The sequence below is a fragment of the Neoarius graeffei genome, chromosome 3 (assembly GCF_027579695.1).
Source record: "Neoarius graeffei isolate fNeoGra1 chromosome 3, fNeoGra1.pri, whole genome shotgun sequence".
Lineage (NCBI taxonomy): Eukaryota > Metazoa > Chordata > Actinopteri > Siluriformes > Ariidae > Neoarius > Neoarius graeffei.
Window position 1 is genome coordinate 21436525 of NC_083571.1, and position 26283 is coordinate 21462807.

Genomic DNA, 26283 nt, shown 5'->3' on the forward strand with positions numbered 1-26283 from the left:
CATGATTTTCCCAAAATAATTCAAATTGTGGACTTGTCAGACCACAGCACAGTTTTCCGCTTTGCATCAGTCCATTTTATATGAGCCTGGGCCCAGAGAATTCAGTGGTGTTTCTGAATGTTCTTAATGTATGGCTTTTGCTTTGCATAGTAGATGTAGCAACGAACAGTGTTTACCGACATCCGTAATATCCTTTGTATAATCATGTCAGGTTTTAATGCTGTGCCGCCTGAGGGATCAAAGGACACGGGCTTCAATGTTGGTTTTTGTCCCTTACGTGCAGAGATTTCTCTGGATTCTGAGAACTTTTTGATGATGATGATGATTATATAGATTGTTGATGGTGAAATTCCTTGCAATTGTGCATTTGAAAAACATTGTTCTTAAACTTTTAGACAACTTGCCCATGCAGATTTCTGAAAATGCTGAACCTCACCCTATTCTTGCTTGTGAGTGCCTGAGCCTTTCTGATTACCAATTGACCTGTTTACCTGTAGAATGTTCCAAACAGGTGTTTTTGAACATTCTATAACTTCTATAACCCATTTTTTTTATCATCTCATCAACTTTTTTGGAACGTTTTGCAGGCATCAAATTCAGAATGAGTGTGTTTTTACAAAAACCAATAAAGTTTTAGTTTGAACATTTAGTTATCTTGTTACCTCGCCTGGGACAGAGTCCACCAGAGGGCAAGGCATTGTTTTCAGTGGGGGTTGCTTTGTTTGTTTGTTTGTTTGTTTTGTTTGTTTGTTTTTAACAACATTATGGGAAAACAGCTGGACCAATCTTCATGAAACTTTCAGGATGGATGGGCATTGATCTCAAATAGAACCTCCAACATTTTAAGGGTCATCTGGTCAAGGTCACCAAAAAGGTCAAAATCGTTTTTGTTGTGGCTACTGCCTCATATAGAGGCGCTAGCCACTATGTCCTCATGCTGTAAGAGTGTAACAAGCATGCACTGCGCATGCTCGTGTTCTGATTAAAATGGCTGTTGTGTATACAGTTCGGCTCACCATTCAAAATAAATGGACTAAAGAAATCGCTTTCAGATATGTTTATGCTTATTACAGAGGGAGAGTGCATTCCACTGAGCTCTAGTGCCGGGCCATTTCCGGGAAACGAATTTTGGTCATGGTGACCAGCGTGTGTGTCTCAGCCTTGGTTTGGAGGTTTCAGTTTCGAAAACTAAAACGTAAGAGTAGAGTTTATTTTTATTATTTTTATATATATATATATATATATATATATATATATATATATATATATATATATGAAATTGTAATATAGTATATAATATGCGTGCTGTATTTACTGTATGGACATGGTATCAGAAAACGTTTTTTAAGAATCAGTAGCCACATGTACCCATAGAGTACCTATTTTTTTTTTCCACGATATCTTCCTTCATATTCATCATAAGTGCTACCGGGCAAGGTTTGTTTTGCCTGGCAACACTTGTCTTTGTATTGTATTCAACTGAATATAGGTCATTGCATTCTGATTTTGTTTTAATTATTATGTTAAAATTTATTTACACAGCAAGTGGGGTGGTGTTGCGTAACTTGCGGATATCATCTTGCCAGGCTTGGTAGGCATTACATAATTCGAACTAAGTCTGATCGCCTCTCACACCCCAAAGTCAACTGTGGTTGGTAGAAGAGAGCAACTGGACTTGCTTGAAAAGTCTTGAAGACGTTTCGCCTCTCATCCGAAAGGCATCCTCAGTTCTGTCTGTCTAATAGGGAGCATCAAGTATTTATCCTCCCATGGATCACCACAGAATCCGAATCAGAATGCCGATGGCTGCACCGCAGGCGGCCAATAGATGTCATAGACACCCACCTCTGTTCAGTGATGGACGTTCCAGGTTGACAAAAATGAACGATCCTCTCTGGCTAAGATGTCTGCCAGTTTTCTGGAAGTCCTCTCATACTCCCGCACCAGTCGAAGAGAACTCATCCCAAAGTGCGTAAAAACATATCTGTGAAGATACTCAGTCATCCCTTTCGGATGAGAGGCGAAACGTCTTCAAGACTTTTCAAGCAAGTCCAGTTGCTCTCCTCTACCAACCACAGATTACTATGTACCTGGATGACTGAGTATCTTCACAGATGTGTTTTTACGCACTTTGGGATGAGTTCCCTTCGACTGGTGCGGGAGTATGAGAGGACTTCCAGAAAACTGGCAGACATCTTAGCCAGAGAGGATCGTTCATTTTTGTCAACCTGGAACGTCCATCACTGAACAGAGGTGGGTGTCTATGACATCTATCTGCCGCCTGTGGTGCAGCCATCGGCATTCTGATTCGGATTCTGTGGTGATCCATGGGAGGATAAATACTTGATGCTCCCTATTCGACAGACAGAACTGAGGATGCCTTTCGGATGAGAGGCGAAACGTCTTCAAGACTTTTCAAGCAAGTCCAGTTGCTCTCTTCTACCAACCACAGATTACTATGTACCTGGATGACTGAGTATCTTCACAGATACCCAAAGTCAACTCCACCTCCGTCAGCAATGTTGACAGGTGCACCCTGGATAGCCTGGCTTTGTGGCTGGGTAAACTAACGGAGTTCTGGCTGCTTCTGACTAGCCTTCAGTTGTCTTGCTAATGCTTGCTGCTGGACTCAGGTGATGATGAGGAGAGGGTGCAGTAGATTCTGTGGAACAACTACACCACCTTAAACAAATCATTGCATTGGAGTTGATGGATTGGTTTTGGTGTTAAGTCCAACGGCGATGGGGAGAGTGGTGAAGCAACAGGTATAGGATAGTACTGGCAGTCATCATCACAATCTTTCATGTTGGCGGTCTGGATCAGATGGTAGTCTTGTTACGCCAATTGGAGCAATGTAACTTTTCGGCAGCTTTCCAGATGTCAGACCAGCTCTATTTAGAGTGGCCACTATTCTCCCCAATCTGGGGAAGGGGTTAGAAAAGGTACCTTAAGCATTGGTTGCTCCTCTTTACCTGGTCAGCTAGTCACGGCTGACGGGTTATCCCATTTTGCAGTCGAAAAAAGCTGAGCATGAAACACCTAAAAATCGCTACCTGGAATATTCGTACACTAAATTGTGAACAAAAAAACAGCACTAATTGGTCTTGAGCAAAAAAAGTATTCAATTGATATAGCAGTGCTTTGCAAAACACATTTGCCTGGCAGTGGTCAATTATATGAAGAAACATCTGGTTACACCTATTTTTGGAGTGGTCTCCCGGAGTCTGAAAGAAGGCTGCATGGTGTTGCTGTTATGAAATCTTTGATAGCAAGGAAGTTGTCATCATTACCCCATGCGATAAATGAGCGTCTTATTACCCTTAAGTTACCACTGGGTAAGACACGTCATGCTACTATCGTTGTCACTTATGCCCCAATGATGAAAAATGATGCGCATGTGGAATAACAGTTCTACGCTGATCTAAGCAACCAAATCAACAAAACACCTGCCTGAGACAAGTTGGTTATACTGGGTAATTTAAAGCCTGTGTTGGGACCGATTATGTGGCTTGGCCCAGGACCTTTGGGCGTCATGGTACAGGGAAGTGTAACTCAAATGGGTTACTTCTCCTGTCACTCTGTCATGAGCACCAGCTAACCATCACTAACACTCTCTTTTAACTCTCCTCAATTTACAAAAACACCTGGATGCATCAAAGATCGAAACATGGGCATTTAATTGATAGGTCTTGGAATGTGCAAGATGTTGTCATAAGGGTTATGAAGGGTGCTGAATGTCTCACTGACCATAAAATGGTAGGATCACTACTAAAGGTCCAACTTAAAGAACCCATGATGAAACGCAATAATCAACCCACAAAGCAGTTGGATGTTGCCAAGCTCAAATGTGATGCATTTAAGTCAGACCTATAACATAGTATGACAGAAGCTTTGGAAGGTAACATCTTTTCAGAGGAAAACTGCACATCAGGTGTTTTGTGGAACCATTTCCATACTGTGGTGTATGAAACAGCAGCTGATGTGCTTGGAATAGCGAAAAGGAAGCAACCTGATTTGGTTTGCAGAAAACATCCAGGAACTGCTCCCTCTGATCCAGAGGAACAATGAGACTCATTTGAGATACACAAACTGAAATACTGGGGCAGCATTTAATGCTTTTACTGCAGCACACAATTCCTTGCAGCAAAAAATCAGAATGCTGAAAAATGAATGGCTCTTAGACAATACAAATCCAACATTTTGCTGATGCCCATGATATGAGAAACTTCTATCAGTCCTTGAAAGAAATCTATGGCCCTGTTAGTTGTGGAACTGTGCCCCTCCTTTCACTAGATGGGAAGCTTCTAACAGAAAAATCCGACATCTTGAATCGTTGGACAGAACACTTTCGCAGTCTTTTGAACAGACCATCTATTGTACGAGCTAGCATTTATGCCATAGAACAAAAGCCAGTCTTGGATGACCTTGCTGAGCCTCCTAGGAAAGTATAAGTAGCCAAGGCTACCAGCACCTTACAGAATGGCAAGGCTGTTGGTGAGGATGGTATCCTGGCCGAAGTCTTTAAATATGGAGGCCAAGCCTTACAGGATAAACTTAATGATCTTATTCTGGTTATGTGACAGTGAGGACATCCCTGACCAGTTTAAGGATGCTATTATAGTCACCATCTACAAGCGTAAAGGGGATTCTCGCAATTGCAACAATCATTGTGGTATCTTACTGCTGGTCATTATCTCTAAGATATTAACAAAAGTCATGTGACTTCTGTCCTCGACGATATCCTATCTGAGTCACAATGTAGTTTTAGAAGTAATCATGGCACTATCGATATGATCTTTGCTGCTAGGCAGCTGCAAGAGAAATGCATAGAACAAAACATCAGTTTATGCAGTATTTGTTGACTTGACGAAAGCATTCAACTCTGTGTCCTGCGATAGTCTGTGGAAGATCTTAGAGAAGCTGGGCATACCCGATAAATTTATTCAAATTTTGATGCAGCTCCACAGTGGCATGCGCGCGTGGCTGGTAATCTGTCAGATCGCGTTCGCATAACAACCGGTGTAAAGCAGGGCTGCGTTATTGCCCCAATCCTTTTTGGTATCTTTTCTGGTGTTACGCTAAATGAAGCATTTCTTGGCTGTGATGATGGTCTTTACATTAGACTTAGAACTGATGGAAATGTACCTGAGTGAACTTCTGCTTCTCTATGACCCGCCACGCCTACTTGGATCAAAAGGTGCAGGCTATCTGCTGGTACCTCGTATAGTGAAGGCTACATCAGGGGGCAGAGCCTTTTCTTACAAAGCCCCACAGTTATGGAACAGCCTTCCAAGTAATGTTCGGGAATCAGACACAGTCTCAGCATTTAAGTCTAGGCTGAAAACATATCTGTTTAGTCAAGCCTTTTGTTAATGGTGTTTGAGGTAAAGGAGTAGATCTGGAGGGTCCTCAGACCTAGAGTGTTTTGGTAAACTGGGATGTATGGATGCTGTCAGTCCCCACTCGCTTGCTCACTCGAGTTTGTTGACGGTGTAGTGGCTGCTGCTTTATGTCCCGGGGCTCCCTCATGCCTGTGTTACCTTCTGGCTCTCTCCTTTTATTTATGCTGTCATAGTTAGTTGCCGGAGTCCCTGCTTGTACTCGGTGCAATATGTATACTGTTCCTACTTATTCAGGTGACATTGGGCATACCTAACCACCTGTGTTTTCTTTCCCTCCCCTCCCCCCCCCCTCAAAATCTGTCCCTCTGAGTTACATGGAGTCAACAGGAAATCTTTTGGTGGAGACGGTGGAGACCTCGACTGGCTATCGTAGCCTGCAGGGAATCGGCCGTCAGACATTCTGCCGCATGTCCCAGACCTGGTGAAATGTAACTGAATTGTCTTGACCAGCCCTAAGGGTCCCATCTGCATCTCATCATTGCTGAGGAGTGTGCTCCCATCACCCAATCAAGCATCCAGCCAGAGCAGGTCATGATATATTTTACCATATTAACATGCCATTGTTGTGTGTTATGCCTGATGTAAAGACTCTCGTCTCTGCGAGCCTACCACACAGATTTAATACTTGTCATTTTTAGGGCATACCTAACAACCTGTTTCCCCCCCCCCCAATCTGTCCCTCTGAGTTACATGTTGATCCTGGGATTGAGATGCTGGCCTCTTCTGCCCCTCGGACCTGCTTGATCCATCCTGGTGCCCTGTGTCTGGTCGGAGTTTTATCGCACCGCTCCTGTGAAGGACGGCCCCATGAGGACAGTTGAGGGTTATACCTGTTAAAACTGTTAATATTATAGTCAGGCTGTCTGTTGTTGCCCAAATGAGGATGGGTTCCCTTTTGAGTCTGGTTCCTCTCGAGGTTTCTTCCTCATGTCGTCTGAGGGAGTTTTTCCTTGCCACCGTCGCCACAGGCTTGCTCATTAGGGATAGATTAGGGATAAAATTAGCTCATGTTTTAAGTCGTTCAAATTCTGTAAAGTTGCTTTGCGACAATGTTTATTGTTAAAAGCGCTGTACAAATAAACTTGATTGATTGATTGATTGAAATGTCAACATCTCAAGACTCTGTGCTAAAACCAAAGTGAAACTGATCCATGAGCTTCTTTTTGCTGATGACTGTGCCTTGTTTGCTCACACTGGAGAAGATATGCAGGCACTAGTGAGAAGCTTCTCAACTGTCACCAAACGGTTCGGCCTTTGCATTAGCATCAGGAAAACCGAGATCCTCTACAAACCTCCTCCAGCGACGGACCACGCGTCACCATCCATCTACGTAGATAACCAACAACTGAAGAACACAAACACATTTGTGTATTTGGGAAGTATGCTCTCAAGTGACGGTCAGTTGGACAGAGAAATCTCAAACCATATAGCGAAGGCTAGCGCCTCCTTCAGCCGCTTCTACGAAAGGGTTTGGAAATAGCCATGTGATAACTATCTCCAAAGATAGCTGTCTACCGTGCCGTTGTCTTAAGCACCTTGCTGTATGGAGCTGAGTGCTGGACCATGTAATGTCAGCATATCCAACAGCTTGAGGCTTTCCAGCAATGCTGTTTAAGAAAGATCCTTAAACTAAGCTGGGAGGATAGAGTATCATGTATAGAAGTGCTAAGCAAGACAAACTGCACTGCTATGGAAAGTATTATCATAAACAGTCACCTGCGATGGATTGGACATCTTGTCCACATGGATGATCACAGAATACCAAAGTAACTCTTCTACGGTGAGCTGGTTAAAGGGTACCGGAGTATAGGAAGACCCAGGAAGCGATTTAAAGATTATGCCAAAGACTTGCTAAAGAACTGTGGCATAGCTCTGTGCAACTTTAAAGAGCTTGCTGCTGACCACAAAAGCTTGGAGAGCTACTGTTCATAATGGCGTGTCTAAATTTGATTAAAATAGGCAATACATCAATCAGGCCTGTCTTAGAAGGAAATACCCTGAAGCTGCTGACGAGACAGTCCACAGATGCCATGTGTTTTTCAGGCCGTGTGCCTCTGCTGCTGGCCTTGCTGCTCATTCCCGTGCACGTCACCCACCCACCAACAGTAGTCATCAGACACGACACGACTTTATACAGTGGATATAAAAAATGTACACACCCCATTAAAATGATTTATTTTTTTTTTTTACATCAGAAAAACCTGAGACCATGATAAATAATTTCAAAACTTTCCCCCCCTTTAATGTGACCTATGACCTGTGCAATTCAATTTAAAAACAAATCTGTTCAGGAGAAACACATTACAAAATGTACAATAAGCTGGTTGCATAAGTGTACACACCCTTAAACTAATACTTTGTTGAAGCACCTTTTGATTTAATTGCAGCATTCAGTCTTTTTGGGTAGGAGTCTATCAGACTGCCACATCTAGACTTGGCAATATTTGCCCACTCTTCCTTGCAAGACTGCTCCAAATCTGTCAGATTGCAAGGGCATCTCTTGTGCACAGCCCTCTTCAGGTCACCCCACAGATTTTCAATTGGATTTAGGTCTGGGCTCTGGTTGGACCATTCCAAAACTATTTTGGGGTCATTGTCATGCTGAAAGATGAAATTCATCTTCAGCTTTCTAGCAGACACCTGAAGGTTTTGTGCCAAAATTGACTGGTATTTAGAACTGTTCATAATTTCCTCCACCTTGACTAAAGTCCCTGTTCCAGCTGAAGAAAAACAACCCCAAAACATGATGCTGCCACCACCATGCTTCACCGTGGGTATGGTGGTGTGTTCTGGTGATGTGCAGTGTTGTATGTTTGGCGCAAAAACCTTTTGGAATTGTGCCCAAAGAGTTCAACCTTGGTTTCATCAGACCATAACACGTTTTCCCACACGCTTTTGGGAGAGTTGATTATGATTTTTATATATATATATATATATATATATATATATATATATATATATATATATATATATATATATAAATTTTTTTTTTTTCTTTTGCAAAATTTAGCCAGGCCTGGATGTTTCTCTTTGACCCTACCCCACAGTCCAGACATATGGAGAATACGGGAGATTGTCACATGTACTATACAAGCAGTACTTGCCAGAAATTCCTGCAGCTCCTTCAGTGTTGCTGTAGGCCTCTTGCCGGCCTCGCTGACCAGTTTTCATCTTGTCGTTTCATCAATTTTGGAGGGACGTCCAGTTCTCGGTAATGTCACTGTTGTCCCATATTTTCTCTACTTCTTGATGACTGTCTTCAGTGTGCTCCATGGTATATCTAATGCTGTGGAAATTTTCTGTACCCTTCTCCTGACTGATACCTTTTAACAGTGAGATCCCTTTGATGCTTTGTAAGCTCATTGCGAACCATAGCTTTTGCTGGAGGATGCAACTGAGTAAATGTCTGAATTTTATTTGGGGTTAGAGTCATTTTAATTGAGGGCAGGTGTGTACCCAAAAAGACTGAATGCTGTAATTAAATCAAAAGGTGCTTCAACAAAGTATTAGTTTAAGGGTGTGCACACTTATGCAACCAGCTTATTGTACGTTTTTTGCTTTTCCCCCAGAAATTTGTTTGTTTGAAAAACAAACAAATTGATTTGGTTGTTTAAATTGAATTGTACAGGTTATACATCACATTAAAGGTGGGAAAAGTTTTGAAATGATTTATCATGGTCTCATTTTTTTTTTACATCAGAAAAACCTATCATTTTAATGGGGCATGCACACTTTTTATATCTACTGTATACATACACACACAGCATCCTGACTATTTTGGAATCAGAGTTGTATATGGAATTCCTTGCCACCTCCAGTTGTTGTCATCACCAAGTATGGGTATAGCCAAGTGTGTATGTGTGCTCCAACCCCAAATCAGAAAAAGGTTGGGATGTTATGGAAAACGCACGTTTAAAAACAAAGCAGTGATTTCTAAATTTACTTTGACTTGTATTTCATTGCAGACAGTATAAACCCAAGATATTTAATGTTTTGTCTGGTCAACTTCATTTCATTTGTTAATATACATCCATTCTTGCATTTCATGCCTGTAACGCATTCAAAACAAAGTTGGGACGGGGCAATTTATGGCTAGTAATGAGGTAAAACAAGTAATGATGTGACTTGAAACAGGTGATGTCAACAGTTGATTGTCATAATGATTTGGTACAAAATCAGTATCTAGGAAAGGCCTAGTCTGTTCCTCAAAAACAATGTTCCTCAAAGAAAGATACAAAGGAATTTGGATATTTCACCCTCTAAAGTGCATAGTATCATTAAATGATTCAAGGAATCTGGAGGAATTTTGGTGCATAAAGGGCAAGGATGCAAGCCAAAGGTGATCCCTCAGACTGTACTGTCCCAAGAACCGGCATTCATGTGTAGCTGATGTAACCACACGGGCTCAGGATTACTTTGGCAAACCTTTGCCAAGCATTACAATACAGAGTTGCATCCACAAATGCCAGTTAAAACTCTACTGTGCAAAAGTTACAGTGGTGCTTGAAAGTTTGTGAACCCTTTAGAATTTTCTATATTTCTGCATAAATATATGACCTAAAACATTAGATTTTCACGCAAGTCCTAAAAGTAGATAAAGAGAACCCAGTTAAACAAATGAAAAATATTATACTTGGTAATTTATTTATTCATTTATTTGTTACTTGTTTATGTAAGTTGGTGAGGACCACACAATTATTATTTAGAACCTGATCAACAAAAACATAGAATTGAAGGCGGGTGTACTTTCTTCTTCCCATGACTGCATGTTTTGGGGAAAACATTAACACAGACATCAGGTTTACAATTTTCTCTTTAGCCGGCTACGACAAGTGAGATCCCAATAAGGAGTGTAGTGTTTAGTCATTCCCATCATTGTTTCTTTATCTAGCTTATGATCTAACATTCACTGTACCATCTGTATTTGTGCCTCAGTATCCGTTATTATATAGACACACAGTCCATACATGCCTCTCGGACACATTTTCTCAATCATATGTAAATATATCCATATGGGGACACAGTACTCTGTATAACTGGTACAGGATTAGAATTTGAACCTAGTATAGCCTAATCATGTTCAATAATACCTTTCTATGTCTCTCTCACTATCTCCCAAACACACACAGACGGTGTGGTGGCCCTGTCTTTCTCCATCAGCTCCCTGACTTTGATTGGCATGCTGGCAGTGATCACATACACAGTAAGTTTGTTAAGCCGCCATCTGAGCCTGTACAGTGCTGATTTGCGCACACATTTAAAAAGACTGTCTGCATGTCTAAAAAGACTGTAAAACTGCAAACAAACTATCATCTTTGAATATGTGTGCTGTAGACTGGAGTGAGCGCAAAGAAATTGATGAAAAAAGAAGGCTGTGGCAGCCCTCAGCTTGTGGGACTTTGTCACTGCCTTTACTCTCACTCTAAGACAGGGGTCACCAAACTACGGCCCGCGGGCCAGATCCGGCCCGCCACCCCCCTTTGACCAGCCCCTCTGCCCCCCATCACTTGAACCGGCCCTATGAGGCAATCCCCAAAAGTGGTCATGGCCTATTTTTTTTTAAATTGCTTTTTGGCAAATAATAACGTCTGCATCTTGTATTTTTTGTTGATTTTATCAATTAAAATTGATATTTAGTTATAAAATGAACTATTCATATTTTCCGAATTTTCGTCATATGCTCGCGATCAAGCAGTGACAGGCAGCGCACGCACAGAGAACTGTCAGTGTTCAGGACAGCAAAATGGCTAGCAGTAAGCGAAAAGCTGACAGAGAGTGCAGAGTTTTTAAAAAACAGTGGACCACCGATTATTTTTTTCGTTCAGTGTAAGGACCGTGCAGTTTATCTTGTATGTAAAGAAAGTGTGCCGGTTTTCAAAGAATATAATCTGCGTCATCACTATGAAACCCGCCACAAAGAGTATGCTAGTTTGCGAGGGCAAACAAGAGAAGACAGGATTCGGAGGATGAAATGCGGACTGGCTGCACAACAGAATGTATTCCTTCACCAAACCCAGATCAACCAGGCTGCTGTCTGAGCTAGCTATAAGGTAGCTCACCTACTAGCTACCCATGGAAAGCCGTTTACTGATGGGGACTTTGTTAAAGTATGCATGCTTGCTGTGGCCAAGGAGGTGTGTCCCGACAAGAAGGATGCGCGCAATGCGGTGAGTCTCTCCGCACCTACTATGACCAGGCGAACCGAAGATTTGGGGGACAACGTGTATGACCAGCTGAATGAGAGAGCGTCAGAATTCGAGTTTTTTGCTTTGGCCATGGATGAGAGCAATGACGTGCAGGACACAGCACAACTGCTGTGATCTATTGATCTATTGCTCATATTATTATAATTTCACTGTTTTTTAAAATGTATTTATTTTATAGGCCTATTTATTTGACCTTTATTAAGTGCTGCATACAATTATTTATATTATTAATAATATCAACAGGCCTACCTACAATTTATAATTTTCCACTCACCTTTGCCAGTGTCAATCACCTCAAATAGGGAGATGTTTCTTACCTTGACAGCTTTGATATTTTTATTAGAAAATAAATGGAATATCAGTGGTATTTCAAATTAAAACAAAGTGTGAAGACTTGATTACTACTTTTGCAAACCACTAGTAAAGATAAATAAATATGTGCCAGGAATCAAGTGTTGATATAGTAGTATGGATATAGTAGTGGGGATGGCCGTGCCAGGCTAGTAATCTCTACTACACAATGAGGCCTGCTGGTGGTCATATTTGTCTAGGTCATACAATTCTATGTGATATAGCTGACCCGACCCCCATCACAGTCAGGAACGACAATGTGGCCCCCAGAGAAAAAAGTTTGGTGACCCCTGCTCTAAGATCTTTTCTCTTTCTCTTGATGAAAACATGACTCATGCAAAATTACCAATCCTATCCTATTCATGTCATGCCTGTGACAGATGATTTATCACACTGGGTGAATTGTTATATGTGATCAACCTAATGGAATCTTAAGTAATAAGCTCCATATGGAGTTTCATACTTGTCCAGGCCTGGCAAATTTATCAACTCACTTTGCGCCCAAGTGGCCACATGCTGTTGATTTAAAACATCTGGCTGAAATGTAAACTTTATATAATATTGTTGTAGCTGAAAGTAAATGCATTAGTTTTTAAAAACATTACACTTGTGAAATTCAACATTTCAACTCATGTAGATGTTTTTGTACTATCTGCAAAGTTTATATAAGTCATGTTTATTTAAGTTTACCTAATAAGTCAGCCTTATTAAGGCTGTATTTCTGCACTTAGCAGGCACACATTTAAGTACAAATTATGTAACTAAACTAATTATGTAATTCTAAACTAGTGTGGTACATTACATTAAAAAAAAGCTCATTTTAAATTAATCCACTTCTCAAGGTTTCATATTTATCTCATAAACAGCATAATAAAATAGACAAATCGATGGGGAGAAATAAATTGTCTTAGTCCTGACTTCAGAATCATCGGCTTTCCCCCTTTAAACTGTTTTTTGTTTGATTGTTTCAAACAATAGGAGAATTTGTATTTGTCTTTGTTCTAAGAAAATTCATTCTCATTAAAATAACTTTTTTTTAAAATAATACATGGTGTATTATTTTGCCTTAAAATATATTGAGAACATTTTATATAAAAGCAAATATGATCTTGTTCTTGAAAAACAATTATTTATAATTGGTTCTCAACTCCCTACTTGTTGCCTTTAAGCATGTCCTTTTTCTATGGATATGGAATTACCCACATAAAAAAAAAATCCCTTTTATTTTCATTCATTACCTTGTGAAAAACCAAATAACTTTCAAAATAAGACAGAGATGGATGCTGACTTGCACAAATCAGACAATGGATATAATAATACATAAGGACTTGGGCACAGTGAAGGACATAACAAAAAGGTTCACCCGTGATGTTTATGAATTTCTTTCCCTGGTGAAGAAAATCCTCTTCACAATAGTTGGCCAGATCAAGAATAGCCTCCAGGAGGTAGGCATATCCTATATCAAATTCAACAGTCAAGAGAATTATTCATCAGAGTACATACCTAATTCACAGAGTACATACATAATCTAGCTCAAGATGTAAACCATTGGAAAGCCTTAAAAAAAAAAAAAAGGAAGACCAGATTGGTGTTTGCCAAAACATCCGAGAACAACATCCTATGGGTATGTGAAACAAAGATCGTATTGTATAAGAATTATGGGAAGAGTATGGAGAAGGAATTGCTCATGATCCAAAGAATACAGATGGCATGGCATCTGCATGTATGGCTACTACTGTAACTGGGTTCCTTGTATTAACTGTAATTGCAACTGCTGATAAAAGTGGCACAATTAAGTCTGTTATATATAGGGCTATATTATCTGCTGAAATTCTACCAAATACTTCAAAACTCATTGGACAGTGTCAGCGTGCAGATGCCAATGAGCTGAAGCATACTTCAAAAGCAGCCCAAATGCTTTTTTAAGGCAAAGAAGTGGAATGTTCTGCAATAACCAAGAGACTCAACAGACCTGACTCCAGTTGAGGTGCATTTCAAGTGCTCAAGTCAAAACTGAAGGCAAATCTCAAGAACAAGAAGGCAATGAAGACCACTGCATCTGGAAGAGCCTCAGCAGGGAAGAAACTGAGTATCTGATTTATGTCTCTGGGTTCTAGCTAGACATCAGGCAGCCACTGACTGCGAAGGACTTCCAACCAAGTATTTAAAAATGTCTCGTTAAGGGTGGACCAGAAATAAAAAGTGCTGCAATTTGATGTAAATACCCTCAAATCTATCGCAGGGCTAACACAAGCGCACGCGCGTATATACGTGTGTGTATACACATACATACATACATACATACATACATATATATATATATATATATATATATATATATATATATATATATATAAATAAAATCTCCTCCTCACCCCCGGTGGGGGGGTGGTATCCATGTCATCCTCAAGCTCGGGTCCTCTACCAGAGGCCTGGGAGTTTGAGGGTTCTGCGCAGTATCTTCGATGTTCCTAGGACTGCGCTCTTCTGGACTGAGGCTTCAGATGTTGTTCCTGGGATTTGCTGGAGCCACTCTCCCAGTTTGGGGGTTACTGCCCCAAGTGCCCCCACTACCATGGGGACCACGCAACCCTTGATCTTCCACATCCGTTCCAGCTGCTCTTTCAACCCTTGATACTTCTCAAGTTTCTCATGTTCCTTCTTCCTGATGTTGGCATCAGCTGGGATCGCCACATCTATCACCACCACCCTCTTCTGCTCTTTGTCCACCACCACTATGTCCAGTTGGTTAGCCAGGATCTGTTTGTCAGTCTGGAAGCTGAAGTCCCACAGAACCTTGGCCCTGTTGTTCTCAGCCACCTTCTGTGGTATGGCCCATTGGGACTTGGGTACTTCTATTCCGTACTGGTTGCAGATGTTGAGGAGATATATATATATATATATATATATATATATATATATATATATATATATATATATATATAAAAATGTGTGTGTGTATATATATATATATATATATATATATATATATATAAAAATGTGTATATATGTGTATGTTTGTGTGTGAGACTCGCGCTGCAAGGCAGGGAGAACACAGACACAAAACCCAGTGAATTTAAGGAAAAAGTATTGGAGAAGAAGCATCGGGGAAGTGTAGTGTGAGAGTGGTGCAGTAGACGGGGAGCCCAAGCCAACCTAGAGCAGGATCGCTGGTGGGTGTTGGCTGTGCCGGAGCCTGTCAGTGTCCGAGGCTGCGAGAGCAGGTGTGATTGCTGGGGAAACGTGTGGAAGGCTTGAGCTAGTCATCGTCCTCTGTCTCTTCAAAGTTTCCTTTCCAGAGAGAGGGAGAGCGCACATGAGCCACAGAGCACATTCACAATTCAACTAACCTCTAAGAGCTGCGGTACCTTTTTATACTCCTCGGCTGCTTGAGGAGGATGAAGGTGCCAATTATGCCATTCTAGTGTGTGATCAGCAGGCCCTGTCCCCTGATCATGCTGCTTTCAGCTGTCAAAATTACTATTTTGACAGCCAAATTGCTGTGGGAGCAGTTGGGTGTAGAATGGTGCGCTGCTTTGGCCATGTGCTTTTGGAGTTATGATGATGATTTTTTATTATTATTATTAACACACTTATTTTGATGCTTCCTTTGACAATTTCCATCATTTCACTCTGACATTTAAAGCTCAATTTGTACCTCATGCAAAGATCCTTTTGTAGGTGAGCCCAAGCACAGTTTATATGATGAACTGTGGGTGGTAAAAGAGAGCAACTGGACTTGCTTGAAGATTCTTGAAGACATTTCACCTCTTATCCAAAAGACTTCTTCAGTTCTGTCTGACTAATAGGAAGTATCAGGTATTTATCGTCTCATGGATGAAAAGCAATCCTAAGGTGTTGTTGAGTCATCCTGTTGGCGTGGGTCACTGGGGGCTGGGTGTGAACGGTCTAGAGTGTCGTTGGGGTGAACAGTGGGTTGTTGGTTCTCTCTGTCCTCCTGTGAGTCACTGAAAACAGCTGGGTTTTGGCGTGCATTCAGTTGTCTGGAAAGTGTGCCAAGGACTGCATTGTAGGTGGCTGATAAATGGACCACCACCTCTGTTCAGTGATGGTCATTCCAGGTTGACAAAAATGGCTTCTTTAACTCCTTGCTCACACCAACGATCCTCTCTGGCTAAAATGCATACGTTGCAATCCTGAAATGAGTGTCCTTTGTTGTTAAGATGAAGATAGACCGCAGATTCTTTGCCTGAGGAACTGGCTCTCCTGTGTTGAGCCATGCGCCTGTGAAGTGGTTTTGTTTCCCCCAACATACGAGTCCGTGCATTCCTCACTGCACTGAATTGCATACACTACGTTGTCCTGTTTGTGTCTGGGTATTCTGTCCTTAGGGTGGACCAGTTTCTGCTTCAGGGTGTTACTGCAATATAATAATAAAGCAGGGGGGAAAATATTAATTATTCTATTCTAAATAGTAATTATTTTATTTTCAAGTACAAAACTATTGATAAATCGCAGCTTCCGGATCCTGGAAAAAGGCAGCCTTGCCCCAGGACTAATCTTGCATGATGTCATGCATGGAACCCCGGTTATCTGGGTAATTACGGTTCATCTGACTCCATGCTTGTTTACTCACTGAAATTGGATATTATTTTTGGAATCTTACAAAAATAATGATGGGAAAGCGCTGCATTGTGTTTAGATGTTCAAATCCATATACAACAGGACATTCAGTTCACGAATTTCCGAGAAATGACACTAATCTAAAGCGACAGCGTGTGAAGTTTGTGCAAACGAAGTGGGCAGATTTCATGTCTCCTCCTAATAATAAATCTGACTTATCTAGTGTTCACCACCACCACCAGAACGGCCACATGGGAATTATTGGAGCAAAAATGAAATCCCTTTATTTAATGATATTTGATCTGGCATTTGGACAGTTCATCGATTCCCTTGTTTGCCCATTTCATATTTTCTTACACTTATTCAGTGTAATTATTGAATGTTTTAAAGATTATATTTCTGCATTTATTGAGGTACATGTAAATACTTTTCTCTAAATTTTGCAGTGGCCAGCTTAGAATAAAAATCCACGAATCAATCTGTTTTTCCAATTCTCTCTGGCTGGTGGTGCACTATTGGTGGTGAGTGGGGACTGTCGTGAACTGAGTGAACTGGCAGTTTCTCATCTTGGGGGCTCGAAAAGATAACGATTTACTCCAGAATATGCTTGATAATCATCTGCCCCTTCATCCGACATATAAGAATCTCAATCACTATCAGAATTCTCTCCAAAACGTGATTCCATATCAAGACTGGTCTAACCACTGCTATGCACATGAACAAAATTGATACCTGGATTATTATACGTGTGACATTATGCACCCCTTTGGGATCTTCCAGTTCAATCTTGGCAGATTCCATGAAAATTGGCTGATTTTATTGATTTTTCCATTAATTTATGGGCTTTTGAATCAGTTATGGTTCGAAAGCACATGGTCAATCAACATAATGATTGTTGCTTTGTACAAGGAAAAAAAGTGTAGTTTAGGGACATTTAAATTCACTTTCAGCAAGACAATGTCAAACTGCTTTCTGCACATATGAAAACTGCATGGCTCCATAGTGTAAGAGTTCAGGTGCTTAACTGGCCTGCCTGCAGTCCAGACCTGTTTCCCATTTAAGACATTTGGCGCATTATGAAGCGCAAAATACAATAAAGGAGACTCTGAACTGTTGAGCAACTGAAATTGTATATCAGACCAGAATGGGACAACATTTCTCTTTCAAAGCTAAAACAATTGGTCTCCTCAGTTCCCAAACTTTTACAGAGTGGTGTTAAAACTAGCGGTGTTGCAACACAGTGGTAAGCATGCCCCTGTCCCAACTTTTTTGAAAGGTGTTGCTGGCATCAAATTCAAAATGAGCATATATTTAAAATAAATAAATAAAAATAAAATAGCATGTAGTGTTTGGCATCTACTTCTCACCTGTCTGGTTTAAAAGGGTTTAAAGTTGATTTTTGGGGGGTTTTTTTGGTCTGACTATCCTATTAACTACCTGTGTAACACCTTCCTGAGTACAGCAGTGAGAAACTGGGAGCAGGCATGACAGTTCAAGGTGTGCTTTATTTTAATGTTCATTTTTCAGTGAGTCTAACACACATGCATGCGCGCGCACACGTTGGAGAACACAGCTCACTCTCATTATTGGTCATCTGCAAGACGCACAGAGACGCACATTAATAGACAGCCAGTAATCAGACACGGGTGTAGCTTGTCACATTACCTGCTGGTTCAACTCGACTCCTCACCGTTCGCAGCTGATGCTCAACCACACCCTCGCTGCCACATACCCCCTACTGCCCAACTCAAACCGGGTAGCCACCTGGCCTGCAGCTGATTTCCCAACCCAGCAAGAGTGTTAATCTGCTACCACCATCTGTGCCCCCAGCCTGTGGACCACCCCTAATTTAAAGGGCTGAAGGGCCAAATACCAACGAGTGATCCACATATTGGCATCCTTCATGCAGTGGAGCCACTGGAGCAGGGCATGGTTGGAACAGAGGGTGAAAGGGCATCCAAGCAGGTAGTACTGGAAAGTGAGGACTACCCACTTGATGGCTAAACACTACTTCTTGATGGTGCTGTACTTAAACTCTTGCATTGAGAGCTTGTGGCTGATGTACAGCATTGGGCACTCCTCCCCCTCCCACCACCTGGGACAAAATTGCCCCCAGCCCTCTGTCCAACTCGTCCATCTGTAAAATAAAAGGGAGAGAAAAGTCAAGTGAATGCAACAATGGGTCCTCACACAAAACTGCTTTAACTTGAGCAAAAACTTGTTTGCATGGCTCTGTCCACTGGACGAGATCTGGTACCCTCTTTTTAGTAAGGGGCAAGTAAGTAGTTAGTTAGCTGGTGACGTTTGAAAAATTAGGCACAAACTGCCTATAAATAGCCAGCCAGCCCCAGGAACTGCCTCACCCCATTTGGTCTTAAGTCTTGGGCAGGCTGCAATTGCTGCAGTCTTATCAATTAGGGGGGGACACCTGCCCCTGATCCAAGTGGAAGCCCAGATATTGTACTCCTATCCAATTGCACACTTCAGGTTTGCCATGAGCCCAACATGCCTCAGCGACCTCAGGACAGCCCTGAGATGTTGTAAATGCTGATGCCAATCATTACTATAAAAAAATGTCTGAATAGGCACCAACATGTGCACTGTGGGGATGGAGGATTTTGTCCATCAGATGCTGAAACATCACCGGGGCCCCAAACAATCCAAACAGAAGGGTGACAAACAATATGAAGTGGAAAAGGCTGTTTTTTTCACGGGATAATTGAGTCAATATCCTTTAGTTAAATCCAGTGTCAAATAAAAGCGAGCTGCATCTAACCGATCGAGCAGCTCATCAATGTGAGGCGTCGGATATGCATCAAATTTAGACACCACGTTGGTTTTTCTATAGTTCACATCGAACTGGACCATCCCATCGATCTTGGGAACTAAGACCACTGGCCTGCTCCAGTCGTTGTGCGACTCCTCACGTACCCCCATGTCAAGCAATGCCTTGAGTTCATCCCAAACCACATTGTTCTTGGGGAGCTGACACGGGCGGCTGTGCACCACCACATCTAGGGGAGTCTCGATGTGGTGCTCTATGAAGTCAGTGCAACCTGGGAGGGGTGAGGAGAAATCACAGAATTCCTCCTGCAACCTGATAACCTGGGTGAATTGGGCTGCATCTTTTGGACTTGCCTCCAGTCTCAGCTCTGCCCTCTTGGGAAATGAAGATTGATCTAGTGGCCTGACAAGATCCATGCCAATTCTTTCAAAGGGGATCTCGATTAACGGTTATGGGTACAACAAATGCTGGGTTTACCAGCTGGCATTCGTAACAAGCTGCACACCACCTGTGGACATCACTGCAAATCCCGGGCCAATAGAAGTGGGCCATGAAACAATTTTAGTGTTTTGTCCTGAACTAAATGCCCAACCATAGGGTTATGATGAGCCACATGGAATAAAGGTTCCCTCCGGCTCTTCGGGACGAACGACTATGTCGTCTTTTCCTTAGCTTTGAGTGTCCAGTCACTCAATACAACCTATCCTTAGTAATAGCAAAGTATGGAAAGGGAAGCACAATGTTGGGATGGAGGTTTTGATCATCAGTTACTTTCACATGGTCAAAAGCGTGCCTCTGGGTCTTGTCTTGCATCTGCTCTAGCCTGAAATCCACAGGATTCCCTTGAGAGAGAGGAGGCACGATGTTCTCCCTCCATGTCATCATGATGTGGTGCTGACAGCACTGAGACTGTCTCCTTGGCCAGTGTTGCGACAGCATTCCCCAGCAGGACCCATCCACTACTAACTGTTTTATTAGCATACTAAACCCCAGTCAGTCTGTTCCCAGGATAAGTGGATGGGTGGAGCTTGGGCTAATTGCCACTACCACACTATACTTTTTTTTTTCCCTGGACATGAATAGTGATGGGTATTAGTGGATATTTGTGAGCATCCCTATGCACATACTTCATCTTCACCAATTGTGCATGTCCCAGTGCTCTGTATTGAATCAGGCTTTGATGCATGGAGGTCTGATTACAACCAAAATCCACCAAAGCCTGATGTGCACCCCCTTGACTACTCAGAGATGCTCGATCCGGGGAAACCTGCGGCGTGTCAGGAATGCGAATCAGAATCCCTGCCTCTTTTTGTGGAAATGCTGATTCCGGGAAATCCCAGCCTTCCCGCCATGCCGACAGACCTGCCTGGACTTGCTCCCAGTTTTGGTGGGCATGGATGGGTCCACCTGGTGGGGGTTGGCGGCAGCACAGACACAGCAGGTGAAGAGACTGGAGGACAGACATGAGTGCAGGGAGCGGGTGTCTGGGGAACTGGCCCCCGTCTCCATGGAGCTGGGATAGGTGAAGGGAGAGAGAGAAAGGAAGAGCAGCTACAAGAGCGCCTGCTCCTGGAAATGCCATCAGATGGTCCTCTGCCAGCCAGACTGCCTCCTCCAGCGATGCCGTACAGTGACACTGGATCCACGTCGAGGTCTCCCTCAACAGTTGAGCGATGAACTGTTTCAGTGTCGTGATCTATGATGTCCTTCACGTTGCACTCACCTGCCAGCAGCCACCGTGAGCAAGCGTCCTGGAGCTTTTGCACAAAAGCAAACGGGCAGACGACTTTTGCTGTAGGCCAGCATGCAAAAACTCTGGTGGTGGTGTTCTGGTCTGTGGCCGACCCATTGCAATATAGCCCACTTCAGTTCAGGATACTCCAGTACACTGGTGGTCAGGAGCTGCTGAACTGAGTTGTGCCCGAAAGGAGCAGCAATAGGCAAGCTGCCCACTGAGAGGTTGGGCTTTGCCTACTGTAAGTCAAGATCAGACAAGATCAGTTGTTCAAGATCAAGAACAATTTCATTTATTTTCTCCAAAGATAAGAATAATGCAATTTTGATATTAAGTTGTGTATCACAAGTATATTGAAAATATTTACTTCATAAAAGACTTCCATTTATAGAGTCTGTCTCCTTCTGTTTTGTCCTGGCCACTCCTTCTCTTCTGGTCTGCTTTTTCAGTCAGCACATAACACACCTGGCTTTGCTTCAGCATTCCTCTTTTTATTAAAAAAAGAAAAAAGGTGAAATAAGGAATTGAGTTGAGGACAGAGGGTGTGTTCCACATGCTCTGGTGTGTGTGCGCGTGCGCACATGTGTGCATGCACATGTTTGTGTATTCCCCAGTCTTTGTTTCTATGGGGAGTGATGGTACAAATGGTAGATACTCACTGATGTGTATTTGCCCTACGACAGGGGTTCTCAGCCTTTTATACTTTAAGGCTCTCCTATTCATACTTGTAATGAGTCAGGGCCCATTAAAAAGGTCCCTAATTATTTTGGCTCGTCTATTCTATTAGAATCTAATAATCTACTGTAAAGTGCATTAATGGAATACATCACCACTCCCTGATGGGAGCCCAGGAATTAAATACAGTCCAGCCAAAAAGTCTTCACACCCCTTTCACCTTCTCTGTTTTCTTGTTACAGACTTATTCTACAATAGATTGAGTTCATTTTTTGTCACAAAATTCTACACAAAATAGCCCATAATGACAAAGTGAAAGCAGGTATTTAGACATTTGTGCTAATTTATTAAAAATCAAAATATAAAATATATGTACATAAGTGTGCACACCCTTTGATATGACACCCAAAAGTGAGCTGAGGTGCACTTTGTTTCCACTGATACTGCTTGAGCTGTTTCTACAACTTAATTGGAGTCCACCTGTGGTAAATTCAATTGATTGGACATGATTGAGGATTGCCAACATCTGCCTATATAAGGTCCCACAGTTGATGGTGCATGTCAGAACAAACTCCAAGCCATGGGGTCAAATGAATTATTTGTAGACCTCAGAAACAGGATTGTGTCAAGGCATAGCTCTGGAGAAGAGTACAGAAAAATTGCTGCAGCTTTACAGGTCCTAAACAGCACAATGGCCACCATCATTCATAAATGGAAGAAGTTTGGACCCACCAAGAATCTTCCTAGACCTGGCCGCCTAGCCAAACTGAGTGATCAGGGAAGATGGGCCTTGGCCAGGGAGGTGAGCAGGAACCCAAGAGTCACTCTGGCAGAGCTCCAGAGTATCCTTGTGGCGATGGGAGAACCTTTCAGAAGATCAACCATTCAGGCGGCACTCCACAAATCAGGCCTTTATAGTAGAGTGGCCAGATAGAAGCTACTCCTTAGTAAAAGGCACATGACAGCCTGCTTGGAGTTTGCCAAAAGGCATCTATAGAGATCTTGCATGTGACGTCACAGCCGATCCAGATTGTAACAGACGCCATCTTGTCAGTCAAACGCCATATTTCCGCCTTCTACTTCATTCTGGTTCTACTTCTGCTTCTACTTCTACCTTTTCTTCTGGAAAACCCTATTATATACAATTCTACTACAACGGCTGCGGCTACAAGCTCTCCCTACCTGTGCACGTTTTTTATGTTTTTTGTGTGTATTTTTGTGTGTTGTTCGTCTGTACCGGAATTCAATATCCACTACAACCGTATGGACTTACTGGACATTGGTTTCCAGCAGAAAATGACGGTTTGTAGCGATTTCCATCGCATGCACAACATTCCGGACGAGATAGCGAGACCAGCAGGGTCTCCGTAGATTGTTATCGGGTCTGGCAGGCGAAGGAGGCGGCGGCGGAAGCAAAAGCGAGGCTGCAGGCAGAGCCGGCCTGTTGACTAAGCTCAGGAAACAGCCACTCAAACCTCCACTGCCAAGCCTCTACCTCTCCAATGCCAGATCCATGGTAAACAAGACGGACGATTTGGAATTACAGCTGGAATTACCTTATTCTATTCTATAATTGGCTGGTCAGTGCTATACTAGATACTACTGATATCTAGTATCAGTACTAGTAATACTTAAGTGACTTACCCGTCCAATGAGGATTGTTATTTTCTTGTTTACAAGATGACACATCTGAGGGGGGTTGACAAATCCTGAATTTCTGTAAAGATAACTGTCCAGAGATTTATAAGCACGCAGTGCTTCACCACTGAACAGTGAGGGAAAGTTTGAGGTAATTATACACGTCACAATGAAGAGGAGTAGTAGTTTGTAAAAAAGACCCACCCATTGTCTAAACGTGGTTTGGGTTTAGACTTTATTGTATTTAAGGGTAAATACTTGTGATTAATGTCCAGAGGGACAGAAACAGTGTGATAAATTGTGATACTGAGAGAGTGGAGTGCGAGATTTCTTTTTCTTAGAATGTAGTGACATTTTCTAATGCACCTGCACCAGAGATTGCGAATGTCTTGATTTCACAAAACAAATTCTATTTAAGAGTACAAGCAATGAGGCTAAAGGCCTCTGCATGCTCGTGCGGCAAGGCTTTCGCAGATAGCTTTTCGCAGACAGTTGTAATTTATTGTTGAGCGGGGATAATAGGCGTGCGCGATGTTATTCACTGGCACAACGCAAGGGGGCGCGAAGTCGCTAGGAGTAGTTGGTGGGTGTGGTTAGTGGAGTGTTTATCCTCCGGTTACTTATAATGACTAGAACTTTTTTTTATAATGACTAGAACTGGAGTCGTATAGATGTATGTACTTCCTCAATCAACCGCTCTTCGTGCTGCTCCATCTTCGCTCGTGTTTTTAAAAATGCCGGTCATGAAAACAAACCAAACCGGGAAAGTAGGGAAGCGGAAGTGCGTGTACAGCGGATGTAGAGTGGACCAATCAAGGCCAATTTATGCTGACAACCCAGTCCTCGCAGATAGCGTCGCAGACAGTGTCTGCGTAGCCCCCCCACCTTCGCAGATGCTCTGCATGCACCTCCCAAAAATTGTGACCACCGCAGAAGCCTCGCAGACAGCGCCGCAGACAAGAGGGCTCTGATTGGTCCACTCTACATCCGCTGTACACGCACTTCCGCTTCCCTACTTTCCCGGTTTGGTTTGTTTTCATGACCGGCATTTTTAAAAACACGAGCAAAGATGGAGCAGCACGAAGAGCGGTTGATTGAGGAAGTGAGGAAGTATGTACATCTATACGACTCCAGTTCTAGTCATTATAAAAAAAAAGTTCTAGTCATTATAAGTAACCGGAGGATAAACACTCCACTAACCACACCCACCAACTACTCCTAGCGACTTCGCGCCCCCTTGCGTTGTGCCGGTGAATAACATCGCGCACGCCTATTATCCCCGCTCAACAATAAATTACAACTGTCTGCGAAAAGCTATCTGTGAAAGCCTTGTCGCACGAGCATGCAGAGGCCTTCAGAGCCCTCTTGTCTGCGGCGCTGTCTGCGAGGCTTCTGCGGTGGTCACAATTTTTGGGAGGTGCGCGCAGAGCGTCTGCGAAGGTGGGGGGGCTACGCAGACACTGTCTGCGATGCTATCTGCAAGGACTGGGTTGTCAGCATAAATTGGCCTTAAGTAATCATGCACACTGAGATGCTGCAGAGAGAAGTTATTTTGGACTATGCAGAAGCAATCATACTGTAACTGAAGAAGAGTTACTTGCTTTCAATTAATTTTGCATTTTGAGCTTCAATGTGTTTGAATTGGGGGGGGGGACCTCTTGTCCTGCTGTACTTGAAGTCAATTTTTATTTTGAGCAGCTTGATTTTATTGCATTTCATCAGTGTTTTTAGAGATGGAAGTTACTAGAAAAAATGGTTTGTATTTTTCTTTTATATTTATTGCAGTTTTGCATAATAAATGTTCTTAAAATACCTCTGTACTAATTGATGTACAGGAGTATCTGCCATGCAGTTGCCATACCAGTGCTTTTCCCTTTCAGAAGCCGAAATTTTAATAAAAATGAATATGCCTTGATTTACACTGTTTCAATCTGTGGTTTAGATTATACTGTGATATACAGTCAAGTTTACAAGTATTTGGACGGACACAGTTTTCATAATTTTGCTTCTGTACACCACAACAATGAATTTGAAATGAAGCAAGCAAGATGTGATGATTCTTCTTTTGGCTGCTCCTGTTAGGGGTCACCACAGCAGGTCATCATGATCCGCATATTTGATTTGGCATAGGTCCTTGCACTGGATACCCTTCCTGATATAACCCTCCCTGATCTATCTGGGCTTGGGACTGGCACCAAGTGTGTACTGACTTGTGCAACCCCAGTGGCTGGGTATTTTTACCTAATCTGCTGAATACCTAACTTGCCTTTGAACTGTGGGGGAAACTGAAGCACCCGGAGGAAACCCACAGGCTCCAAAATAACTGGGCAACTGACTGAGTAGTTTCAATGCCAGTTATGACCTGTTTCCTTGTTATTTCATGAAAAATTATGGACACAAAAGGTCAGGAGTTGATTCCTTGTGTTGAATTTACATTTGGTTGAATTTGCTGTTCATGTTCATTCTCAACATGCAGTCCAAAGAGGTGTCAATACAAGTGAAGTAGGCCATCATTAGGCTGAAAATAATAAAACGGACCTATCAGAGAGATAGCAGTAACATTAGCAGTGGCCATAACTCAGTACATTTTTTAAAAGGAATGCTCTGGTGAGCTCAGCAAACACCAAAAGCTCTGGAAGACCACAGAAGAGAACTAAAATGGATGATCATAGAATTCGTTTTTAGGTGAAGAAAAAAAAACCTTCACAACATCTACTCAAGTCAAGAACACTCTCAAAGAGGTAGGCCTATAATTGTCAAAGTCTACAATCAAGAGACAAGCCACTGGTAATGCAAAAAAACCCCAGAAAGGCCAGATTAAACGTTGCTAGAAGAAAGGTTCTTTGGATAGATGAAACCAAGATTAATTTGTACCAGAATGCCAGAATGAATTTGCCAAAACATCCT

General features: G+C 42.3%; 1 protein-coding gene across 6 annotated transcripts in view; it reads left to right on the plus strand.

Moving 5' to 3' along the window:
- lmbrd1 (LMBR1 domain containing 1) overlaps nucleotides 1-26283 on the plus strand; it is a 254422-nt gene that overhangs the window by 108567 nt on the left and 119572 nt on the right. For all 6 annotated transcript variants that reach the window (XR_009654288.1, XM_060916476.1, XM_060916479.1 and 3 more), the window contains exon 7: nucleotides 10532-10605. Coding sequence is in view for 5 of the 6 variants with exons in the window: in XM_060916476.1 (XP_060772459.1) it covers nucleotides 10532-10605 (74 nt within the window). In the remaining variant the exon portion in view is untranslated. The remainder of the gene's footprint in view (nucleotides 1-10531; nucleotides 10606-26283) is intronic.